A 23,033-nucleotide genomic window follows, 5' to 3' on the forward strand; every position below is an offset into this window, starting at 1 on the left:
ACAGTGTCAGGGTTTGAAATCCAGAGTCCTAACCACTACACCACACCGCCTGCCTTTTTTTCACATCCGCAAAACACCAGTGGACAATAAATACCTGATTTTTTTTGTACAGAACACACAAAAACAAGAACAATATTTCCTTTTTGTACGTGTAAGGATCGTCCAAGTAATGCAAAATGTTTTTTTCCTATTTATTTACTCTTACCATTATGTATGTATTATTTTTACAAGAGGAACGCTTAGTTTTGAGTATTTTGTTGTATGGGTGCCACTACTTTGTGCTTTGAGTTTTCCTAGGCTATGCTTATATGTTATGACATACAGAGTGAGTGAAAATTATGTTAACACTAATGGTACTTTTATGTATATACTTACGTACAATTTTTGTGGACAATTTATGTGCCACATATAGTACATTTGCTGAACATGATGGCGAAGAAGTTGAGACATTCCTGTAAATCATCTTGCACATATGTAAGTATGATTTGTGAATAAATTATTTCCACCATTCAAATGTTAACATAATTTTCACTCACCCTGTATTTCCTAACAGTGTCTGAACTTTGTAGAAATACAGAGAAAACTTTGTAAAATGTTTTGCGCACTGCTTTGGTTACAAAAATTCTGGTTATGATTCTAGTTTTCCTTCTACATTTTAAATTAACATGACAAGCAATCTCTTGACGTACCATATTTGACCGTAGCTATATTTGAAACTAAGTTACATAAAGTGGTCCATCAATAGAATATACTTTGCTTTTTAATTTGTGTAAAAAATAATTCCAGTGATTTGCTTTTTAAATTTTACAGTTTCAAATGTATATAAATTTACTGCGTGCAGATTCTAGCTAAAATATTGACAAGATGCTAATTAATTAATTCATAGAAATTTGGTGATATAATTACAAATTATTTTCATTATTTGAATAATAAATAGGTTTCAATTTATAAACTGGCTGCAGGTAGATGAAAACTGTAGTGAGATGATGGAAGACTATACCACGGAATACTGATTATGATCAGAAGTGATCTAAAGGTCAACTTGATCAACCTGCTGTAATACGTTAGCGGTGTGTGGCAGCAGGGGTAATCTATCGCTGGCCTCAACAGGTTACCTCTTTATTGACATGACACTTTATTGACATGAGACTTGAGGGCAATGGATGCATTAGTTCTAATAAATATAATATATAGAGAGCTGTTGTTCTTGACATAAGAGTAGCATTGATCTGGTAATAAATTACATTATGGAGTTTAAATCATATGCATTGCTGTGGCATGCTTAAAATGCAGTAGAGGAGCTACGAAATGTTTAAATAACTTACAACTGAGCAACTGAGCATATACTTCAAATTACAAGGAACAGTTAAAGAGCTAAAATTTGAATTGGAGTTTAACTCTCACAAAATATTGATATTTTATTATTTTAATTCTTTTGTTGTATCCAATGAATCACAGATGCTACATGAACAATTGTCAAGGTGTAGCTTTGCAACCAATAGAAGGAGAGGTTTTGATTTTTTTTCCAATTATGAACTAAATATGATGGCTTTTGTCGCCCTCTGTGTCAAGATGCTACAGCCTGGCATTTTGTTCATCTATCCATTTTTTTGTCTCTTTTTGAGTCCACACAAATATACAATGGAGCTATAGGGTTACTATCATGGCAGCACTGCTTATAAGACAAGAAACAATCCTGTCTGGGCTGACAGTCCAGTGCCGAGTATTTTATTTTAAATTTTTTGAGAATAAAGACAGTATAGTGGCATAGCAGATATCAACAAACATCAACTAGATTATGAAATCATACATGTAGAGTATTTTTTAATTGTGGGCATTCTTTGCCTTTGAAATATTTATTTCTCCTCAACATCCTTTGCCATTTCTGGTGACATTTTTGAAAATGAGCAATCAAAATGCACATTTATTGTATGCACAGAGCTGTTTTCCAAACACTCATTTATCTCTCAGTCTCCTTTCCTCATAACTGGCAGATGTGCAGACGTCATGTCAATAACTGTTTCTGTTCCTTTGCGGGTGAACGAAAAGATGTCAATGTGCCCTTTAATGCAGCACCCTGGCCTAATGTGCATCTGTGTACACTTTACATGCTGAAGACCCAAAGGTCTGTGCAGAGTGAGACAGAGACAACACTAGAGTCAACAGTACGTGTCACTTGCAAATAAGTGATTCATATGTGTCCGTGACAGGATGGAAAAATTGACGTCAATGGACAGTGAAGTTCACTTTGCTGAAATTTTAATTTTGCACTTTAGTCTTTTTTTTAATAGCCATTAAAATCCATAGTAAAAAACTCCCATTAGGTTATTATAAGTATACAAATAATCAAAGTTAGTTTGGTTATGTATTAGTATATGCATATATGTACTGTTATATAGAGTATGTACAGTATATTCTTGTTCCTTGGTAGTTTCAACATTATGTCATGTTTTATATAGGTCATTTTGTGTTATATTAACTAAACTGTATTAACAGATAGTGAATAGCATGCAGGGATTATATGTAAAAGTGAGCTTGATAAGAAATTAATGTAATAGTTTGATAAATAAAATGTGCTGATAATATTATAGTTTTTGAATAATTTATTCTTTGCTGTTATACCAATGAGATGGATAATAAAATTCAGTGACTGACACAACTAGAAAGGGCCAAGACTATAGAAGGCCAGTTAATTTGATAGGTAACAGTGGTTCAGTAATGGACTATGACAAACAAATGAAAGATAAGGACTTCTCAGCTTAATTTCCTAAACAGGTTTGCATCTTTTGGAGCCAACAAGCAGAAAATCAATAATGCTCTTATACGAGTTACTGCAGAGTTTTAAAAATATATCAATTTGATCCCTGCTGTTGCATAGAAATTGTTGATGGGTATATGTTTTATTAATTACAAAAAAACTCAGTGCCTTATGATGTTTGTTTCAGATGAACTTTAGCTGAGACCTTTCCAAAGATGGTGTCTGTTATTTTGAAAAAGCAAACAGGCGGAATATGTGCCATTTACTTAAGGCCAAAAGGAACTCCGACATTCTGCTTAAAGTGAAATCTATTCCTAGCAGTTCTTTTCCTATCACTTTTTTATTCTTGTACAATTTACATTTTCACTTCATTAAAGTAGTTATATGGTGTTAGTTATAAGTTATTTTGTTATAAGGTCAGAATATTTTGTGGGAATTTTACATTTCCTAAAATCTGAACTAGAAAAAACTTACTAAACATGTATGTATTGTTTTTGGTAAGGCTGAGACAAAGATATAATTCATGATCTGTTGGTAATGACCTAAATATAATGAACAAATAAATAAAAAAAACAAATACACACACACACACACACACACACATATATATATATATATACAGTGGAACCTCGGTTTGCGAGCATAATTCGTTCCGGAAACATGCTCGCAGTCCAAAGCACTCGTATATCAAAGTGAATTTCCCCATAAGAAATAATAGAAACTCAGATGATTCATTCCACAACCCAAAACTATTCATATTAAAATGATTAATACAAAATATAAAGTAAAAATACATAAAACAAATTAACCTGCACTTTACCTTTGAAAAGAATCATGGCTGGTGTGAGTGAGTTTCTAAACTCTTGTGGGATTCCACCCAACGGGGCGACACGCGGAAGGGCGTCCCAAAGGAATCGCAGTCTCCCAGCGCTGTAGCAGTTCGCCAAAAAAGCGAATCCGAAAAGATCGCGAACATGCTATAAGCGCCTGCCGTCAATATGTGATACAAGGAACAAGGAACATTATAAATGCGCAGGGCACAGTACTACTTGGCCACGACCCTGCCTGACTGCTGTGTCCGTGTATAGGAGAGTGGCAGATCCTGCTACAATAAATAACCGCGCTGCTGTTGTTTCAAGCTGAATAAAGCTGGTGTTGCTAAAGTACTGAGACTCAGCTTCGTGTTTTGGGATGCAAGACTCGCACGTCACAGTACACACGCACACACACCCACACACACACACACACACACACACAGTCACAATGCTGTAGTAAACAGTATACGCTCGTACGGATGTTGACTATATGAGTGAGGCACACCGACTCAGACGGAGAATAGGAGACGATTGCCCACAATCCCGCAGCGAGAGAGAGAGAGAAGAACCATCAGCTCAGTTGTGATCACATGACGCTCAGCAGACAAAGTGTATACATGATAGATAGATAGATAGATAGATAGATAGATAGATAGATAGATAGATAGATAGATAGATAGATAGATAGATAGATAGATAGATACTTTATTAATCCCAAAGGGAAATCTATTTATACTACTCGTACTGCAAGACCTCGCTCGTTTATCAAGTCAAAATTTATAAAACATTTTAGCTCGTCTTGCAAAACACTCGTAAACCAAGTTACTCGCAAACCGAGGTTCCACTGTATATACAGTATATGTTGTGACAGGCGGCCTCGGTCATTATCTGGCTGGGACACCAGCTGGATGGAAGGACCTGGGGAGAGAGCATCTGCGAGGCAGTACCTCCCCTAGGATGCTAGAGGGCAGCCCTCCTGGGCATCTGTGGCACCATGGATAACCACAAAGCACGCTGGGAGTTGGAGTTTGGTACAGCTCTGTTGGGTTCTGTGGGGGGCACCAAGGGGAGCTGCAGAGCCCTACAGTGAACTTCTACCACACCTGGGAGTGATTCCAGATAATGCTGATGAGCCACCTGGAGCACTCCCAGGAGCTGAATAAAAGGACACACCTCACTTTGTTCAGGGAGTCAGAGTCGGGAAGAAGTGGACGAAGCTTGCCAGGAGAGGAGAGGTGAGGTGAGGAGAAAGGAAAAGAACTGTGCTTTGGTCTTATGGACATTGTGCCCTTCTGGGGAGCAAAGAAAGGGCTTCCCCACCTGTAAATAAAGGTGTGCTGTGTGGAGAAACTTGTGTTCTGCCCGTCTGTGTCTCGGGTTAGAGTGGCTGTATACGCCTCATTGGTCCACAATAAATAAATAGGTGTGCGTATGTGTGTATGTGTATATATATATATATATATATATATATATATATATATATATATATTATATATATATATATATTTATATATATATATATATATATATATATATATATATTATATATATACTGTATCCCTAACTTTTATACTCAAGGTGTTCAGACAATACATTTTTGCTTGAAGAAGATTACTGTATTAGCCAATATAGTTTTACTGTTTACAGCTTTATCTAGCCTATAATGTCGTACATCTCAAGGCTACTGCATATGCAAAGATAAAAATTAATTAAAAAAATGATTGTTTGGCCTTTAGCTGGGCATTTATAGTCCTAAAATAGACTCAAGGATGAATTGTTTAAAGGCATTTTAAAGAAAAGTCAATAATGTGTAAGACGTTTTGAAAAGCTGATGCTATACTTTTTCATTTTCTTTTACTGTGGATCATATTTCAAGATGTCAGACCCTAATCATGGCACCATAAATGAGCTACACTTGTTTGCTGAACTGCAGTTTATTAATGCAGTAAAAACATAATTCTTTGATTTATGTGAGGATTATGAAAATCAAATAAACTTGCTTGACTATCCATTCACCTTCTGTTAAGAGTTTCGAATTATTTTCACACAGACAAAGTAGACAACGGTCCTCCCAAAACTTAGTCTTTGGTCAGAGTTCCAATGGAGTCTAATGACTGTTTGGAATATACTTTTGTTTCCCCGATTCTGCACATTTTGGGTGATAAACTCTTAGCCTACCGAAATTAATTAGATCAGCTGACTCCATGAATTCTTTTAAAAAACAACTCAAAACTCATCTGTTCAGGAAGGCTTTTAGCTCTACTTGACTTTACTACCCTTCTTTCAGTTTACCTCTATGTCAAGTTGCTCATGTAACCTGTGTGTGCGTGCTAGACCATCAATTATGTTGTCTGTTAGGCTTTTCTCTGAATTTACTATCTTACTTTTCTTTATTTATTTATTTGGTTTAGTACAAAACTATATACTGTATACCCTGCCGTTCTCTCTTAAACTCTGTGAAGTGCCTTGAGCATGGGAAAGGCACTATATAAATAAAATGTATTATTATTATTATTATTATTATTATTATTATTATTATTAGCCATGTGTGACTTATTCTGTGCTATGTACTTCTTGTAGTGTTTTGATCCATTCAGTGAAGTCTCGCTTGATGAACTGCTATCTCATTCTCATTACTATTGTGGTTTCATCCATGTCCTCTGAGGCAGGTGACCACTCAGTCCACCTGATAAAGTTAAATCTGACAATAAAGATGCATATGGTTCTTATGGATGGCTTCAATAACATAAGACCAGAAAAAGGCAGTACCTTGTTAGGATATAGTCATTGAAATTGGTAGTGGTTAAGTAATTCACTACATACTTAACAACATCCTGCCAGGTATGTTACCAAAATGCTACCTTGTCATAGAGTCATAGTACAAATGTTTTGAAAATACGGAAACACTAAAATACACAGTACAGCAATGCAATAGTGCCTTGTAGCTAGTTTGACTCCCGTAATAACCTTTGTAAAGCTCGGTCAACCTTTATCATCCATTTTCATGGTCCCTCTATGATCCTTTGGCTCAAATCTTTGAGGAGGTGACTGTAATTGGATGGGTAAACTAGTATATCTTTGACTAAAATTTGATGTTAGTCCTTGTAGAATTAGTATTCTAAGTCATTTAAGGGTTAACCTGATGATCCTGCATGACCTAATTGGAGACTAACTGTTGCATCTTCACTGCTTTATAGGGTTTTGTTTCTACATGTAAAAGTAGCTTACTGTCAGGTGTCTGCTTACTTAACTCCACCACCTCTGCCTTAGATCACTGGTTCTTGGTAAACATCAATGACATTGGCATCGAGCACTGTGGCCTGGGGTATTGGATAGTGTGTCCTCCAAATGGCTCCAGTATTTGAACATACCTGATGCTTCTGAACACTACCAACATCGTGGTATTAGTAGTGCTCTAAACACACACATATTCTTCCTGTAGCAGTATGTGCCTTGACATTCACTTTTTCATTTCACAACATGTTTTGAGGTGCATTATAACCTCAGCATCCCCTTTCTTCAATCTGGTGTCCTTGAGCATTTGTGGTTCAATCTAAGAAAACATTTAACATTTCTAAATAGATTTGCAGCTTATACTTGAAGTTTACAAATAGACTATGAATTATTTTTGTTTCTTATTGAAGGGTAACTCTAATCTAAACATGGGTGTGTGACTAATATGTCATCCAGGATCTTTCCTGCTTTGTGCTCAGTGCTACTGGAATAGACTTCAGCCCCTGATACTTTGAACTGGATTGGTTAGACACTTTTAGTGTGCTTATAAAAGGACAAAATGTAGGGTAAAATATAAAAATAAATCAAATGATCAATATATATTTATGTGAAATATATATAAATATATTATGTGTGTGTGTTTGAGATATCAAGTATTTAAAATGTGTGCATATATGTTGTATATATAGGACTGAAAAGAACAAGTGCCCGTTTCTTTTTTGCAGATTTGACCACCACTAGCCAGCAGAGGTCACTAAAGTGCCTTAAGCTGGTTCTCAAATAGCTGCAGAGCAATTGAAACACATCTTGGAAAAATGTCACATCTCAAACATGTCAGCAGATAATCATTTTATGAATTTCTCAAAAAAATAGTTTAAAAAACCGTATTTAATTGTTGGTATCTTAATAAAAGGGTCAGGTTTAAAAGAGTTTAACCTGGTAAATATTCAAAACTAAAAAATACAAGCACTTAAACGTTTTAAAAGTAATGGATAAATATATTGGTGCCCTATTAAGTATTACTTCAAGTTGCCAGCTCCCCACAAGACTAAGCAGTTTCAGAAAACAGATGCAATCAATAATAATAATTATTATTATTGAATTTGAGTCACTGAAGGTTTGGTACCATCTACCAAAATGTAGTGCTGCTGTTATGTTTGGACTTCCCCGTACCCTCCAGTTTATTTTAATAAGGTCTTCAACATTTACTTTTTCTCAGCCCAATTTCAGTTGAAGTATCTGATTAAGACATCACTGTAATTATTCTCCTAACTTTATTGGAACTCTCTCAGTAATTCCCTATTAGAATTTCTTTAGAGTTGTAAAAATATAATCAATGCCTTCTACCTATTGTATTGGTCACTATGTGGTCAAATTTAAGGTCATTGTTTTTCAAAAACCTTTTGTTCATTAGTACAAAATATACTGTAAGCTCCAGATCTAGAGATATTTGAATACTGTATTGGCTTGATGTTTAGTTGCAGCTTTTGTTTGATTCTGTTATTATGAATTGTTTACTTAATTCGGTTAAATTTGTAGTTGGCAAATGTTGTAAATATATTATTTTGGAACTGCAAAAGAAATGGAATGAGGGATGAATTGAAGACTTGTGTGGTAGTTTAATCATAGAGTAGCTTTAAATGTTTCTGCTTGCACAGAGTTGGGCCCTGCTTCTACCACAAGACAGGTCAGAACAAAAGTTTTTACAATACGCTACACTTCTTATCAATTCAGTCTCTTAATTGCTTTAGTTCACCTTGGTAATACATTTGAACACTTTTGATAGCTATGAGACATGTGAAGTATTTTGTAATTATCTTTCAGTTAGTTACTTTTAATTTAAAGCAGCCTATAAAATTATCAAAATGTGTTTAATTATAGACCAATTTTAGAATAAAAGACCAGGGGCCTCATGTATAACGCCGTGTGTAGAACTCACACTATAACATGGCGTAAGCACAAAAGCGGGAATGTGCGTACGTACAGAAAAATCCAGATGCTGGAATCTGTACGCACGGAAACTTTCACGTTCTTCCACTACATAAATCCAGATCAGCGTGAAAAGTAACGCACGTGCATGCGCCTTCTGTCCCGCCCCAACTCCTCCTAGAATTACGCCTCTTTGAATATGCAAATCAATATAAATAGCCTTCTGTGAAAAGACAATGGGAAAAGCACAGGGGAAAATATAAGAATTTCAGCGAATACCAAGTGGAGGCAAAGGAAAAACGTACTATTTGTTGGTTTAAACAGTGGTATAATCAACAAAAGACAGTTGATCGAGTGACAGAGTGTCGGAGAAACTCGAAAGATCAAGTTCACAAAGTCGCACAGTGCCCGAAATAAAAAAGAAATCACATATCAAAGTCGCCGTGAAAAGGCAAGTCGTAGCCCACCGTCTGAGTGTCATATGAAAGCTTATTAGGGTACAGACAAAAAAAAAAGGCACACAGTGGGAAAAAAGCACGAAAAGTCAACTTTAATCTCGAAATTTCCACTTTAATCACGTAGTTTATTTTGCCATTAAAGTAGAACATCATAAACTTCATCTTAAAATCGTTTATTTTACTAGTTTCTCAAGTAGTACGTTAAATGCTTTGTTCTGTGTTTGATCATCTATGTGCTCTGTGTGTGTGAATCACTACGTGCTTCCGTTCTTTCTCTTTCTCCAACAGGAAACAGAATCCATTACATTCGTGATATTACAGCTCTCTGAATAATTAAATTACTGAGATGTATACGTGATATCATTTTCATGATGATAGGAATGAAAGCATGTTATTAAACATGGGAACACGGTGGCGCAGTGATTGTTCATATCTCACGCAAGAGGCTTGCTGCACCATGTGCGACCTTCAATGAAATAATTTATTACAGAAGTACTGTCTCTTTCAAACGTACTAACCTCCAATTCCTGTCCTTACTTTTCTTTCTCCAAATACCCAATCGCCACACAATCAGCTCTGTAATAGACATTAAGCCATCTGTAAGCTTAGAATGCCGATTCTTCAAAACTTTTAAGGAACATTGAAATATCTTCGTAGTACATGTTTAATTATTCTATCCGTCTCCTTCCAGTGTCGCGTCAGCACCAGCAATAACACAGCGCAAGGCAGGAGCTATCCGTGAACTAGCTAGCGCTGCGGCACCGTGTCCTCACATGTTTAATTATTAACAATACAGATTATATAAATGAAGTTAAAGTTTTATCTGTATACTATAAGCAATATATTTTGCTGCATTTCATCTTAAAAATGATATTGTCATCATACGCGCTTTATAAAGTGGCGCAGGTTGTGCAATATTATAACTGTAGTGTAAGTTTACAGTGAGGTAATTGTACTTATAAGTACAAACAGTTCTACAAGGAGCACTTGATGTACTGATTGAGTGCGTTTATAGTTCTTGGGATGAAACTGTTTCTGAAACGCGAGGTCCGTACAGGAAAGGCTTTGATGCTTTTTGCCGTGGTTGAGGTAGTGTGCACTTGAAACTGTATACCGATAATTCTCTTTCTGATCAATTGCTGCTGCGATTCCCCACTCAGATACAGTGATATAAATACTCCGAGTGGTGCAGTGAGAGTAATATGGAAAAAGATGATCCGCTGTGGCAACCCTTAACGGGAGCAGCTGAAAGAAGAAGAAGATGCAGTGAGCATAACAATGCTAAAGCAGTTATGGTATTTGGAATACTATGGCTATTCCCTGGACCATTATACTGCTACAGGTTAATTACAATCAGATGCATTACACTAATAAACAATATGCAGTTAATTTCAGTGTATTTATAAAGCCGCGTCAGAAACGTGGGTCTAAGAAAGGGTGACCACACAGGAACAGTAGCACTGCTTTTGACGCTGGGGTGCTGCCAGTCTGCAAAACCGAGCGGGAGAAATTGCGCACGCCAAGGTATGAGTTACCGTGGAAATGTGCGTGGCTTTACGCCAAGTTTAGGTTTTAGTTAGTTATGCTAAGCAAAGTAAACAAGATTATTATCAACAATACAAAAATGTTCCTAAGTGAACGAGGAAGATGAGTGTGTCCATTCATATATGGATTGGAGCGATGTGACTCTTCTTTTATATGGAAATGAAAGTCAAAAGGACAAATGTTCACCAAGATGTAAATTTCTTCTACTCAGATTCATTTCGTTTAATTTTTTTTGTTATTATACAGTACCTTATAGTTCAATAATACATATAATACATATTTATTCCTAGAGTCATAGTACAAATACAGAGACAATAAAGTACACAGTACAGCAATGCAGTGCAGCCTACACAGCTTACTGAAAATGGTAACAGAATTGAACAGTAGCATCACATTACAAGAGATATTAGTTGAAATAACAGTTTTAAATTAAGATGTACTATGGGGCTTCGCCCCCTGCTCGCTTCGCTCGCCAACCCCTGGTGTTGGGGCATGACAAAGAGTGAGATGTATGATTTAGATATAGTACAGTGTGCAGGTTTGGATGATGTGTATAGAAATAAAAAATAGAGTGTTTGGCATAGAGTAATGTTTTATTTGAATATTTCTTTGTATACAACATTAGTAGTAAAGATGGTGTCTTGTCCTTGAATGAGTCTTCCTTGGCATGGATCATTTATAATTTTAACTTTAACGTCAGATGAACGTCGAACACGTGAGAAGGCAACATAAAGTTGTCCATGTCCAAAAACGGGTTCAGAGAGGTAGATGCCATCCTTGTCCATGGTTTGTCCTTGTGATTTGTTGATGGTTATTGCAAATGCAGGTTTAATGGGGAACTGTCGGCGTTTCAATGTAAAAGGTAATTCTAGGTCATAACCCGCAAGGTCAATTCTAGGAATGAGAACAGTATTGTTAGCATGTGATCCTCTAAGAACTGTTGCTTGAATAACATTGTGTGTCATGGTGTTGACGACTAACCGTGTGCTATTGCATAAACCCTGTTTAGTGTTAAGGTTTCTTAATAGCATGATTATTGTTCCGTTTTTAAGGGTAAGGTTGTGTTGTGGTAATCCGGCCGGGTTAGTCTTGGATCTTGTTCTTTGTCCTTTATCAAGACCAAAGCAATTGTAGTTGCCGCTATACCTTCTGCATTTGCTTTTGTATTGGCCTCCTTTTCAACTTCATGTAGCATTTTTATAGACTTAGCTAATGGGTGATTGTTTATGACATGAGAGACGTTTCTCATTATAAGCTCTGTGCATTGTTTGTTTTCAGGAAGGTTCATTCGTTGATAGATTGCCTCATCTGGATCTAGGATGGTAGATTTGTGCATATTTGCGTTGTTGATTTGTTTCAGGACAACGTGTAAATTCATTATTTGTATTGCCAGTTGTTTCTTCTGGAAGTTAAGTGAATGACAATGATTGCAAATGACATTCATTAATCCAATGAATTTTCCTCAATAGTGGATTCATTATTGAAGGCGTTTTCAGCCATTTGGCTGAAGCGTTTAATATGTGTCTGGCGTTGATGTCCGCTACGTGCATGTTTTGCTTTTGGCGTTTGAGTGCCGCGTTGTTGCATGTCCAGTATTTGGGACACGCTATTTTTTTCTTTTAATTTATTCGCCTCCGCTTTGCGCAAAGTCCATTTCAGTCTACGTCTTGCATTGTTTGTATCGAGCCTTGTCCGTTTTTTATGTCGGTCATTTGAGCTTTCTCCTTTTGGAGTCTTGCTTTCTTTTTTTCTGGCAGTTCATTTGCGCTTTGTACACGTCTGCGTTCATTTATTTTTTCTCTTCGCTCCCTTTTTTGTATGTCTGAGACACGAGCTCTTTCGTTTTGAAATCGTGCTTGTTTTGATGCAGCACTTTGAGACGCGCGCTGTTTGCCCCTACGTTCATTGTGTCTGTCCATTTGGGCACGTCTCTGTAACGGTGTTACTTGTGCTTTGCGTTTTTTGATCCGCGACATTTTTTCTCTCTGAGTTTCAGAAGCGCGTTTTATGCTCCGCCGTCTATTTTGTTGTTTCTTTCGTGTTCGTGTGTTTGTTCCTGTTATCCTTTCCGAATCGTTTTGTACCCGTGATCGTGTATTCATGACTTGTTTCTTTCTCAGCGTGCGAAATATGGATAAGTAATAAGGAGGATCGCACTCACTGTTAATATGTTTCCTTTTCTGCAGTTGAACGGTTAATAGTGCTTTATTGTAAGGAGATCCACCAATGCTGACACCTATGCTGCCTAGTGTGAAGGTGTTGACGTTCACTTTAGAATATGTGGCTTTGGGTGTCACTTCTTATGGATGTGGGGGGGGGGGGGGGGGGGGGGGGGGGGGGGGGGGGTGAGGATTGTTGTCGCGCGAGCGTCTTCTTTCTTTTTGTGTTCCTGTGTCTTGTTGAATCCCCCTCTTTGTGTGTGTCCCGTCCCTTGCTTGTAGGGTCTGTGGGGTGGTTTTGTGTTCTTTTTTTTTGTGTTCCATGGGCTTGTTGAATCCCCCTCTTGGTGTGTGTCCCGTCCGGTGCCAGTAGGGGGGGGGGGGGGGGGGGGCCTTGCTGTTGTGCGCGAGCCTCTTTTTTTTTTTTTTTTGGGGTCTAGTTTCGTGTGCAATGTGTTTTGTGCTTTGCCTGCGTTTGACTACTTTTTTATGTGCCTTTTCCTTTTTTCGGTGCTCATTGCGCCTCATTTCTTTGACTACTTTTTTCCCTTTTTTCTGTGCTCACTCCTTTTTTCTGTGGTCTTGTCCGCCTCTCTCGGCCCCTCATCCGCATCTCACGGCCTCTTTTGTCCCCCTCTCGCGGTTCCTTATCCGCCTCTCGCGGACTCTTTTCGCGCCTGCGCAGTACGTCTTTTTGCGTTTCTTTGACTCCTTTTTTCTCCTTTTTCTGTGCTCACTCCTTTTTTCTGTGGTCTTCTCCGCGTCTCGCGGCCCCTCATCCGCCTCTCACGGCCTCTTTTGTCCGCCTCTCGCGGACTCTTTTTGCGCCTGCGCAGTACGTCTTTTTGCGGCTACGGCCCATGGCCGGATGTCCCTGCGTCCATCCGGTTTAGCATTCTCGGTTAGTAATATGGATAAATATTAGACACTGTATAGTATTTATATACACAGTACAAGATGTACCAGACAGAACAAGGAATACACAGACATTATTATTATTATTATTATAGTCTTTGTTATCCTTTTTATTATTGCAAATATCTCAATACAATGAAATGTACTGCTCAGCTCCTAAAAATGAGGTGCTGTTTAAAAAAAAGTATAACATAGATAATACAGTAAATTTAAAATAAGTTAGAAAGCAGTCCTTAAATGAAACATACAGTCAAATATAAAGAAAGGGAAGCAGTGATCACATAAAAATACTGTGTGAAATAAAATAATAATTAAAATAAATATGCACATAGTAATATAAATTGCATTTGTCAGCAGTAATTCTTTTGTGATAGCTTTCAAACAGTTAAAACCTTACATTATGGCACATTAAAAAAAAACAGTCATGTTTAGAGAATACTAGATAGGAAAGCCGTGCTTCACAGGGTTTAGCTTAATATACAGTACATACTATATACTGTATGTCTTTAAATCTATAGTTGTACTGCATTATTTCATATTCTTTAAAATGGATTCATACTGTGCTTTGGGAGATATTTACTGTCTTAGAATATTTCTAGTTTTTCCAGGTCCATTTTAATATGCTTTTCCTTGATTTGCTTTTGTGGACTTTCAACACTTTCAAGGGCACAGAAGACTAAGATACCAAACAAAAAGGGGATTTATTGTCAAAAATGAACAAATACAGCATGTTAAATGGGTGATACACATAAATGGTAAAAATACAAATCCTGTGCTTTCGGGTCACCCTGCTGTACACAAATAAGGTTCTTAAGTACCCTGTAGAGTGGCTGGTCTACTTACCCACCACAGGTTACAACTCCATTCTCCTCCTCCTTGTTCCTCTTCTTCTTCTTCTTCCTCTGACACCACTGGCTTTCCTTTCTGCTACCAGCTGAAGCTTTGTCTAATAGCTAGCAACTATAACCCCAAAAGTCCTGATGCTGTCTATGTGGTGCTCCCCTAATTTGTTCCACTTGTTTCAGACTGGCTATTCTACCCAGTACCCTCCAAGGCTGGAACATACTGCATTCTAGAGGCTTAGGGTAAAGCAACAACATTAATAAAGCTATCCTTACTCATTCGTACTAACTGAACCAAGGTTACTGGTATTGGCTCTTACTGGGTGTATAATGTGTCCTTTAAAGTTTTCTTTCTAATTTGAATACTCCTTTGTCTTTCTGATGCATTTTTGTTTAAAGTTGAGGTAATCGGCTGTTCCATGTTTCTAAGATGTGTGTACTTGACCCCATGAGTTACTTTAATTTCACAGGCAGAGTGCATTCAAAGAATCATGTGAATATGGAAGTCAAAAGATTGCTTTAGAATCTGTCTGTGCAGCTGATATCCAAGAAGAAGGAATACTGAAATTATAATCAGTCAGCTTCTGTTTTTGTTAATATGTGATTTAGAAATCTATGTGTAATTCTGCTTTTACAGTATACAGTTGTTATCTTGAATAGTGTCCAAATTATGTATGATGGTTTTATTTTGTATTATAGTACAGTATAAAACATGAGCAGGGCTCTTTGTTTTTACTGTTATTGACTGTTGAAGCAAGCAAGGTACACATAGTCAAAATATGAGTTTTCCTGCCCTGGGTTGGGATACATTAATACCAAACTTTTTAAACGAATCAAAATTGATGAGAAATTGCTGTGGGAGTATCATTTTGATTTTGCTAATTAAGCATTTTCATTGAAATTGTTCTTACTTTGTTCTTCTTTTTTTGTTATTAATCTTTCATATCCTTGAGAATTGTTTATTCTAATCAACCTTAATATGTGTTTATTTAACTATTCCTTTATAAATGTACATTTTTCAATATTTATTTAAAGTATGTGTGTTATAGAGGAACTTGTATTGTTTTGACCTTCCATTTAGAGCAAAACCTCATACTTTTGATCTCCTTTCACTCTGCCCATGAGACTATTCTGTCCGTCGACCCACTTTCTGAAGTCACTTAATCCAATTTTTTGCCCATTTTAATCGCATTGTGTTCACTAATTTTAATGATACTATGTATTCTGAAATTATCTGAAAATTTATATTTTTTGACAATATTCAAAATTTTCTGGTAAAAATTAAATGAGTCAAGTAAAGCAGGAGAAAACGTTTACAATGAGAGGCATTAATAACACTGTTGTTGTCATCTTACTTGTTCCTTATTATCTCTAATAACCAAGACTAAAAACTTGGGAGTGGATTGTTCCCTGTTTTCAGTTCTAATGCATCTGTTGACAAGGCAGACGAGACTCAGAAAACTTTGAGACAAATACATGAGAGAGACTGAGAGTTGACAATGAGTGTTGCTAAGGTTAAAAATGTAATGCATGAATCATTTGTAACTAAACTAGCCTTTAATCCATGAAAGTGAGCTTAATTCCATCAGTGACTCTGTCATCTTATACATACTACAACTTGCCGCATATGCCAAAGTTTCTCCATATCAACAATTTAGTGCTTCACCAGTTGTATCTTCCAGTTCATCAAATTCCATAAAGCTGTTGTATACTGTACTTTTTCATCAGTTGCTACATGTCATGACACCAGATCATCATGTGAAAAGTCTGGCATACAGTCTCTCATTATACTGTAATATCAAAGTGTCCATATTTTCTGTCTAATTTTCTTGGAGACAGCTTCAGTTAAGAGTCTGATGAACTCATTCTGACTTTGCTGGCATAGTGAGTGGGCTTGTACAGTTTAAATGATGAGCCAAATCTCTGTTATATTTTGCCAATATTTTCCAGCAATTGTTCTCTCTGTACTATTGATCAACAATTAAAAATTGTAGAAAGGTCAGCATGACAACATTATCTGTCACTCTCCAGTTCAGCCTGGACTTGGTGATCACTGGAACTGCCAGTCAAAAGGGCAGTTTTGAAATTTAATTTAATTTCAGTTTTTTGATCCATTTAGAAAAACTCTGAGTATGGTCCATCTTTTCAGTTGCAAATAACATGAAACAAAAACAAAAAAATTGCATCTTTAGACCCTGAATAAACAAATTATGGTTTAGGTACCATATGAGAGCAAACCTTGTGAAAATAATTAGCTGGTATGAAATAATGTCTATCGGTTTTCAGGAATGTGAAATCTTTGATTTTGCAAAGGTTTGCTTTTTATAGTGCCTGTTCTAATGATTTCAGTTATTAAGTCTGACTAAAGTGTAGAGATAAAAAAAGTTCACATCTGAATTATTCTGACGGAGTGGTGGCTCTGAGGCTAGGGATCTGCACTGGCAATCGGAAGGTTGCCAGTTCGAATCCTGTAAATGCCAATAGGGACTCTGCTCTGTTGGGCCCTTGAGCAAGCCCTTAACCTGCAATTGCTGAGTGCTTTGAGTAGTGAGAAAAGTGCTATATAAATTCAAAGAATTATTATTATTATTATTCCTACTTCCTTGCACTGAATAGTCAGCTTTCACAACTTTAGCCTTAGTTGCCTCCTCACTGTTTCCGTAAATCGCCGTATTGAGTCAGTTTGATGGATGTGCATACTAGATGGGTGCTACCTTGGGAATCATCTTCTGCTGACTGATTTTGGCTCTCGATGGTATGTGCTAGTGCTAGAAAGGGGAGCCTTGAGCCAAGAACCATATACTCTTCTGGCATTTTCAGGCTCCTTTTTTATGCTTCCTAATTGACTTTTCTGGGTTTTTTTGCGGTTCTCACTACCACACATACACTACTTACACCTTCACCATCTGCAGCACGCTAACTAGCATATGATAAATATTCTGTTATTCAGTCTTACAATGCCACAGTTCATGAGATAATGAACTAACCAATAGTAGTTTGCATGGAACATGTCTTAAATTACTAATTTAAAAATAAATGTATTTATTTCACAGATAACAGTCCCCTCTCTATATTTTGCTTCCTTACTCTTAAAAAAAAAAAAAATAATAGCTGCTTGTGGGATTTCTTAGGTCAGGGACCAGAGGCAGTTACAGCAACAACAACAACAACATTTATTTATATAGCACATTTTCATATAAATGATGTAGCTCAATGTGCTTTACATAATGAAGAAAGACAAAAAAGACAAAATAAATAAGAAAACAGAATTAGGGAACACTAATTAAAAAGTAAGGTCCGATGGCCAGGGAAGACAGAAAAAATAAAAAAAACTCCCGACGGCTGGAGAAAAAAAAAAAAAAATCTGTAGGGGTTCCAAGCCATGAGACCACCCAGCTGCCTCTAGGCATTCTACTTAACATAAATGACCTCACAATCAGTCCTCATGGTATTCAGGGTTCACATGGGAGAACTTGATGATGACCGTCATGGGGACTTCTGGCCTTTAATCCATCAATGTAGGGACATCACAGTGCTTTGAGTAGGTGGTGGTGGCGCAGATCACCACCACAGAAAACTGGAAAAAGAACAGAAGAGAAAGTAGGGGTTAGTACGGATTACGGAGCCACCAGGAATGATATTGATAATTAAATGCATATACGGAGTATCAGGATTAAACTAAAATGAAGCTATGAGAAGGCCATATTGAAATAATGAGTTTTTAGCAGTGTTTTAAAGTGCTCCACTGTATTTGCCTGGCAAATTCCTGTTGGCAAGCTATTCCAGATTTTAGGTGCATAACAGCAGAAGGCCGCCTCACCACTTCTTTTAAGTTTAGCTCTCGGAATTATAAGCAGACACTCATTTGAAGATCTAAGGTTACGATTTGGAATGTAAGGTGAAAGACATTCTGAAATATGGGATGGAGCGAGATTATTTAAGGCTTTGTAAACTATAAGCAGTATTTTAAAGTCAATTCTAAATGACACGGGTAACCAATGTAGTGACATCAAAACTGGAGAGATTTGCTCAGATTTTCTTTTCCTAGTTAAGATTCTAGCAGTTGCATTCTGCACTAGTTGCAATCGATTGATGTCTTTTTTAGGTAGTCTTTAGAGGGGTGCATTACAGTAATCTAGCCGACTGAAAACAAAGTGTCAACTAATTTCTCAGCATCTTGTAATGTTATAAGAGGTCTAACTTTTGCTATATTTCTTAAGTGAAGGTTAAGTTAACTTAAGTTGCACCATTACACCCCCTATTTTACCAGTCCTGGATGTACTGTATATTAAAATATTAATTATCAGAGAATGTTTGAAATGAATGATGATCCTTTTCTTATACATTTATATTAACATTACTTTATTACACTCAGCTGAAAAAAAACAAAACAGCAAATAAAGGAATAGTTTTTTCTTCAAAGTATCCATTAGAATTGATAAATTATTAATTTCAAGTAAAATTACTTTTTAATACATATGTCTAAATTTATTCCTGTGCTTTTCTTGCAGATTTTACCTAAGGTCTATGAAGCCATCCTTTTAATGATTTAAATGACTTTGGCTCATCATCAGTGTCAACAATGAAGGGATTATCAAGTAGTCGAAGTCATCATCATGCGGTCGCATGTGACCCATCTTATGAATCTCTTGCACATCATTCAGACCGAAAGCCATATTTATTAAATCCAGTGGATACTCATCCTGCTGATCATCCTTACTATGCCCAAAGGAACTCTTTTCAGACAGAATGCATGATACCCTATAATGAACAACTTGCAAGCAGTACATTCCCCAGGAGACATTACAATTCCCATCATGAACTTAAGGAAGAATGTGCTGTGGTGCCACATGTGGTGCCAAACAAGGTAAACCGTGTTCCAACAAACCTTTTAGACCATTTTGAACACCAGATCCCAGTAAGCCGTGATGGTTACCATACCCTCCAATATAAAAGGACTGCATTGGAGCACCGTAGTGACAGTCCTGGGAGGATACGACATTTAGTACATTCTGTGCAAAAGCTCTTTACAAAGTCTCACTCCCTTGAGGGTCCTTCTAAAGGGAGCATAAATGGTAACAAGGCAAGCTCTGATGAACTTCATGGTCTTAAACATGGCAAGCGCAGTAAGAGCAAGGACAGGGGTAAGCCAGAGGCTAAACCTCGGACAAACATCTCAGGCTGGTGGAGTTCTGATGACAACTTGGACAGTGATGTCTGCCTTTATCATGGGCCTTCTGCTGTCATGACAATGGGTAGATGTCCAGATCGATCTGCCTCCCAGTATTTTATGGAAGCCTACAATACTATTAGTGAACACACCCTAAAAACATCAAGGAGCAATAATGATGTAAAATGTACTACCTGTGCAAATATACCCATTAACCTGGATGCACAACTTATGAAGAAAAGCGCATGGTCCTCAACTCTTACCGTGAGCAGAGCACGTGAAGTCTACCAGAAGGCCTCTGTAAATATGGATAAAGCGCTAATGAAGTCTGAGGCTTGTCAACAGGAGCGATCATGCCAATATTTACAGGTACGCTTAAGAATTGTTTTACAGTCCTCTTTCATTTTAACATCGATTGAAGCAAAATTCTGAATTTTTGATGACTGTCATGTTCTGTGTTGTTAACAAGAAATGATCACTCAGCATGGGATTGCTGAACATTTTGGTTGCTTTGTTTTTGAAGCTAATCATTTTCATTTTATATGATCTTGTTGAAGATTTTAGATGGATCTTTCAACTTGTACTTTGCTTATTTATTTCTTTGTTTCTCTTCTGTTTCTTCTTGTTTATCTTCCTTTTGTTGATCTAGATGGAGTTTGTATTGTTGTTGGTTTTTTTGGCGGGCAACATAGAGTGTGTTTCTAGAGATTGAAAGATAAAAATATAACTACATTCTGAAAAACAAAGCAAAATTACAGACACAGTTTCGATATTTTATCTTGAATCATGTGAATTGTATATATGTCACACCAGATGAATGGCTGAAATATTATGTTTCTGGCTTTATTGTAAATTTTCAGTTTACATTTATTTTCCATGTCTTCTATCGATTTGCCGATGCATGTTGATATAGTCCTGCTGAAACTTGCAACATAAGAGATGTTGATGAGTCCATAATTGGTACACAGTTTAGTGATTGGTGTCTGAGATTAAAACTCTGGCTTTTCCTGATATTTGTTTGAGGAAAATTATTGCTTTATTAGCCAGTCCAAGAGGCAGTGATGTCTACATAGACCATTTGATTTCTTCCAAGTGAGAGAGAATTAGAAAGAATAAAGTGGTTGTTTCCATATAACATTATGGTTACAGTGTAATAAAGGCAGAGGCAGATGTTTAAAATATGCAAATACACACTTAATATAATGTGATCTAATCAATAATATGCACAAGATTAGTGCTTTATTAAGAAAAACAGACGTGTGTCAGCCTATGAAAAAGTTCTTATTCATGTTAAACATGTTGCATAGTATATGCATTGATATTTAAGATGATGTGCAGTGTGTATATGTTTCAATACAATAGGAAATTCTGCAGTGGGTTGGCACCCTGCCCAGGATTGTTTCCTGCCTTGTGCCCTGTGTTGGCTGGGATTGGCTCCAGCAGACCCCCGTGACCCTGTGTTCGGATTCAGCGGGTTGGAAAATGGATGGATGGATGGATGGATAGGAAATTGTAAAAAATGTTATAGATGGACTGTTATTTTGCCATATATAGTAAAGTTATAAGCTTAAGAAAACAAAGATTTGAAATAGCAAGAGCAGAGAGGTTTTTAGCTGGAATGTAATTTCAAGTACGGAAAGTGAGATTAGTGGCAGAATTTTACAAATTGTGCTGAATAAATGCATTTGCAGCCAATTTAAATTGTAAAGAGAAGAGATGTGAATACAGTATAATGTTTTGGCATCAGTTTATCTATCTTTATTGTGAAAAGAAACAGAAAATGACACAAAAAATTCTGAAGTACTAAACAGAAAAATGATGTAAATGATGAAGAATGCAAGAACTTGAAAAAGATTTTAAGAATGTGTGTATAGCAGTTCTTTGCATTAGTAGTCAAAATTACCAGCCTCAGGAGTGGATGAAGAAAAGTAAAACACTATGAAATTGTGCGCTTAGTTTGGTTTTGCTAAGAATTCATTTGACATTCTTGGAGATCATTTTGTCAAGTTTCAGATGATTATTCTTTTTATTTATTTATGTATCATTTCTCTCTGCTTTTTAGTGGGCACAGTAGCCGAAGGAAGCATGATTGTACTTTAAAAGTGGGTTACTAAACAGCAAAGCATCACTAAGACTTGTCTGATGTTGCAACAAAAATAACAAGAGTGACTCTCTGGTTTTGATTTTGTTTTTGTTTTCTGCCCTTGAGCTCTGGTTTTGGTTTTGGTTCTAGAAGAAGAACGTTCGGGCCTTAGTATTTCTGACCACTGCCTAATAAATGATATTTCTCAGCCTTTTCCCTTTTAAAAAGATGCTTGTTAGTGTTTATTGTGCTCACACAGTTAAGCTGTCTTGTAAAGTTGATGGTAAATAAGGTCTAGCAAAGAAGACCATGGCGATCAGAGAAAATCAATAGATGCATTTCAGACAACTAGGACAGTAGGCAAGGAGTAGAATATATATATATAAATATTTTTTGTGAATGGCAATGGTAGCGCTGCTGCCTCACAGTAAGGAGACCGGAGTTTGCTTCCTACCTCAGTGGAGTCTCATGTGCTCCAATTTCCTACCCACTGTCCATAGGCATGCAGGTTAGGTGAATTGGCGACGCTTAATTAGCCCTAGTGGTGTGTGAGCGTGTGCTCATCCTGAGATAGACTGGCGCCCTGTCCGGAGTTTGTTCCTGCCTTGCGCCCAGTGCTAGCTGGGATATGTGCCATTCCAACGGTGACCCTGGTCTGGGTTAATCAGGTTAGTAACTGACATGACATGATATTTTTGGTAAGTATTAGCTATCTTTATTCTTCATCTGTTGGCAAGCTTCCCAGTTTTCTCAAAATGTACTCTTAGTTTTATAGTTTTTTTTGTTTGTCTCACTGTTAACCAATTATGTTTTACAGTTACATTTGTACCTATTTATAATGGTCACTTTCTCTTCTCATATAACTCAAAAAACTTCTCCATCCTGTTAGAATTTCCCAGATGTTGCTAGAAATATCTTACCTGTCACAGCTTGTTGGAATTAATGACGACAGGAACGCACTTATAAGTAGTTTTTGGCTTGTTTTGACAAGCTATTCATTTCTTTTTCTTCTTTTTTATTGTTTCACTATTGTCCAACTGAAATTGATGGGACAGTATTTTGTATCTTGATTTTTCTGTAAGTGTCAGCATTGTCCATGGAAAAAAATGTGCTGTCATTTTGTGG

General features: G+C 36.8%; 1 protein-coding gene across 2 annotated transcripts in view; it reads left to right on the forward strand.

The window, feature by feature from the left end:
* The window catches only part of LOC114653422 (disks large-associated protein 1-like), a 518,937-nt gene that overhangs the window by 147,954 nt on the left and 347,950 nt on the right, over nt 1-23,033 (forward strand). For both annotated transcript variants that reach the window (XM_051929152.1, XM_028803752.2), the window contains exon 2: nt 19,167-20,194. In XM_051929152.1, the coding sequence (XP_051785112.1) occupies nt 19,238-20,194 (957 nt within the window). In that variant the 5' untranslated portion in view covers nt 19,167-19,237. The remainder of the gene's footprint in view (nt 1-19,166; nt 20,195-23,033) is intronic.

This window comes from Erpetoichthys calabaricus, chromosome 6, assembly GCF_900747795.2.
Source record: "Erpetoichthys calabaricus chromosome 6, fErpCal1.3, whole genome shotgun sequence".
NCBI classification, from domain to species: domain Eukaryota; kingdom Metazoa; phylum Chordata; class Cladistia; order Polypteriformes; family Polypteridae; genus Erpetoichthys; species Erpetoichthys calabaricus.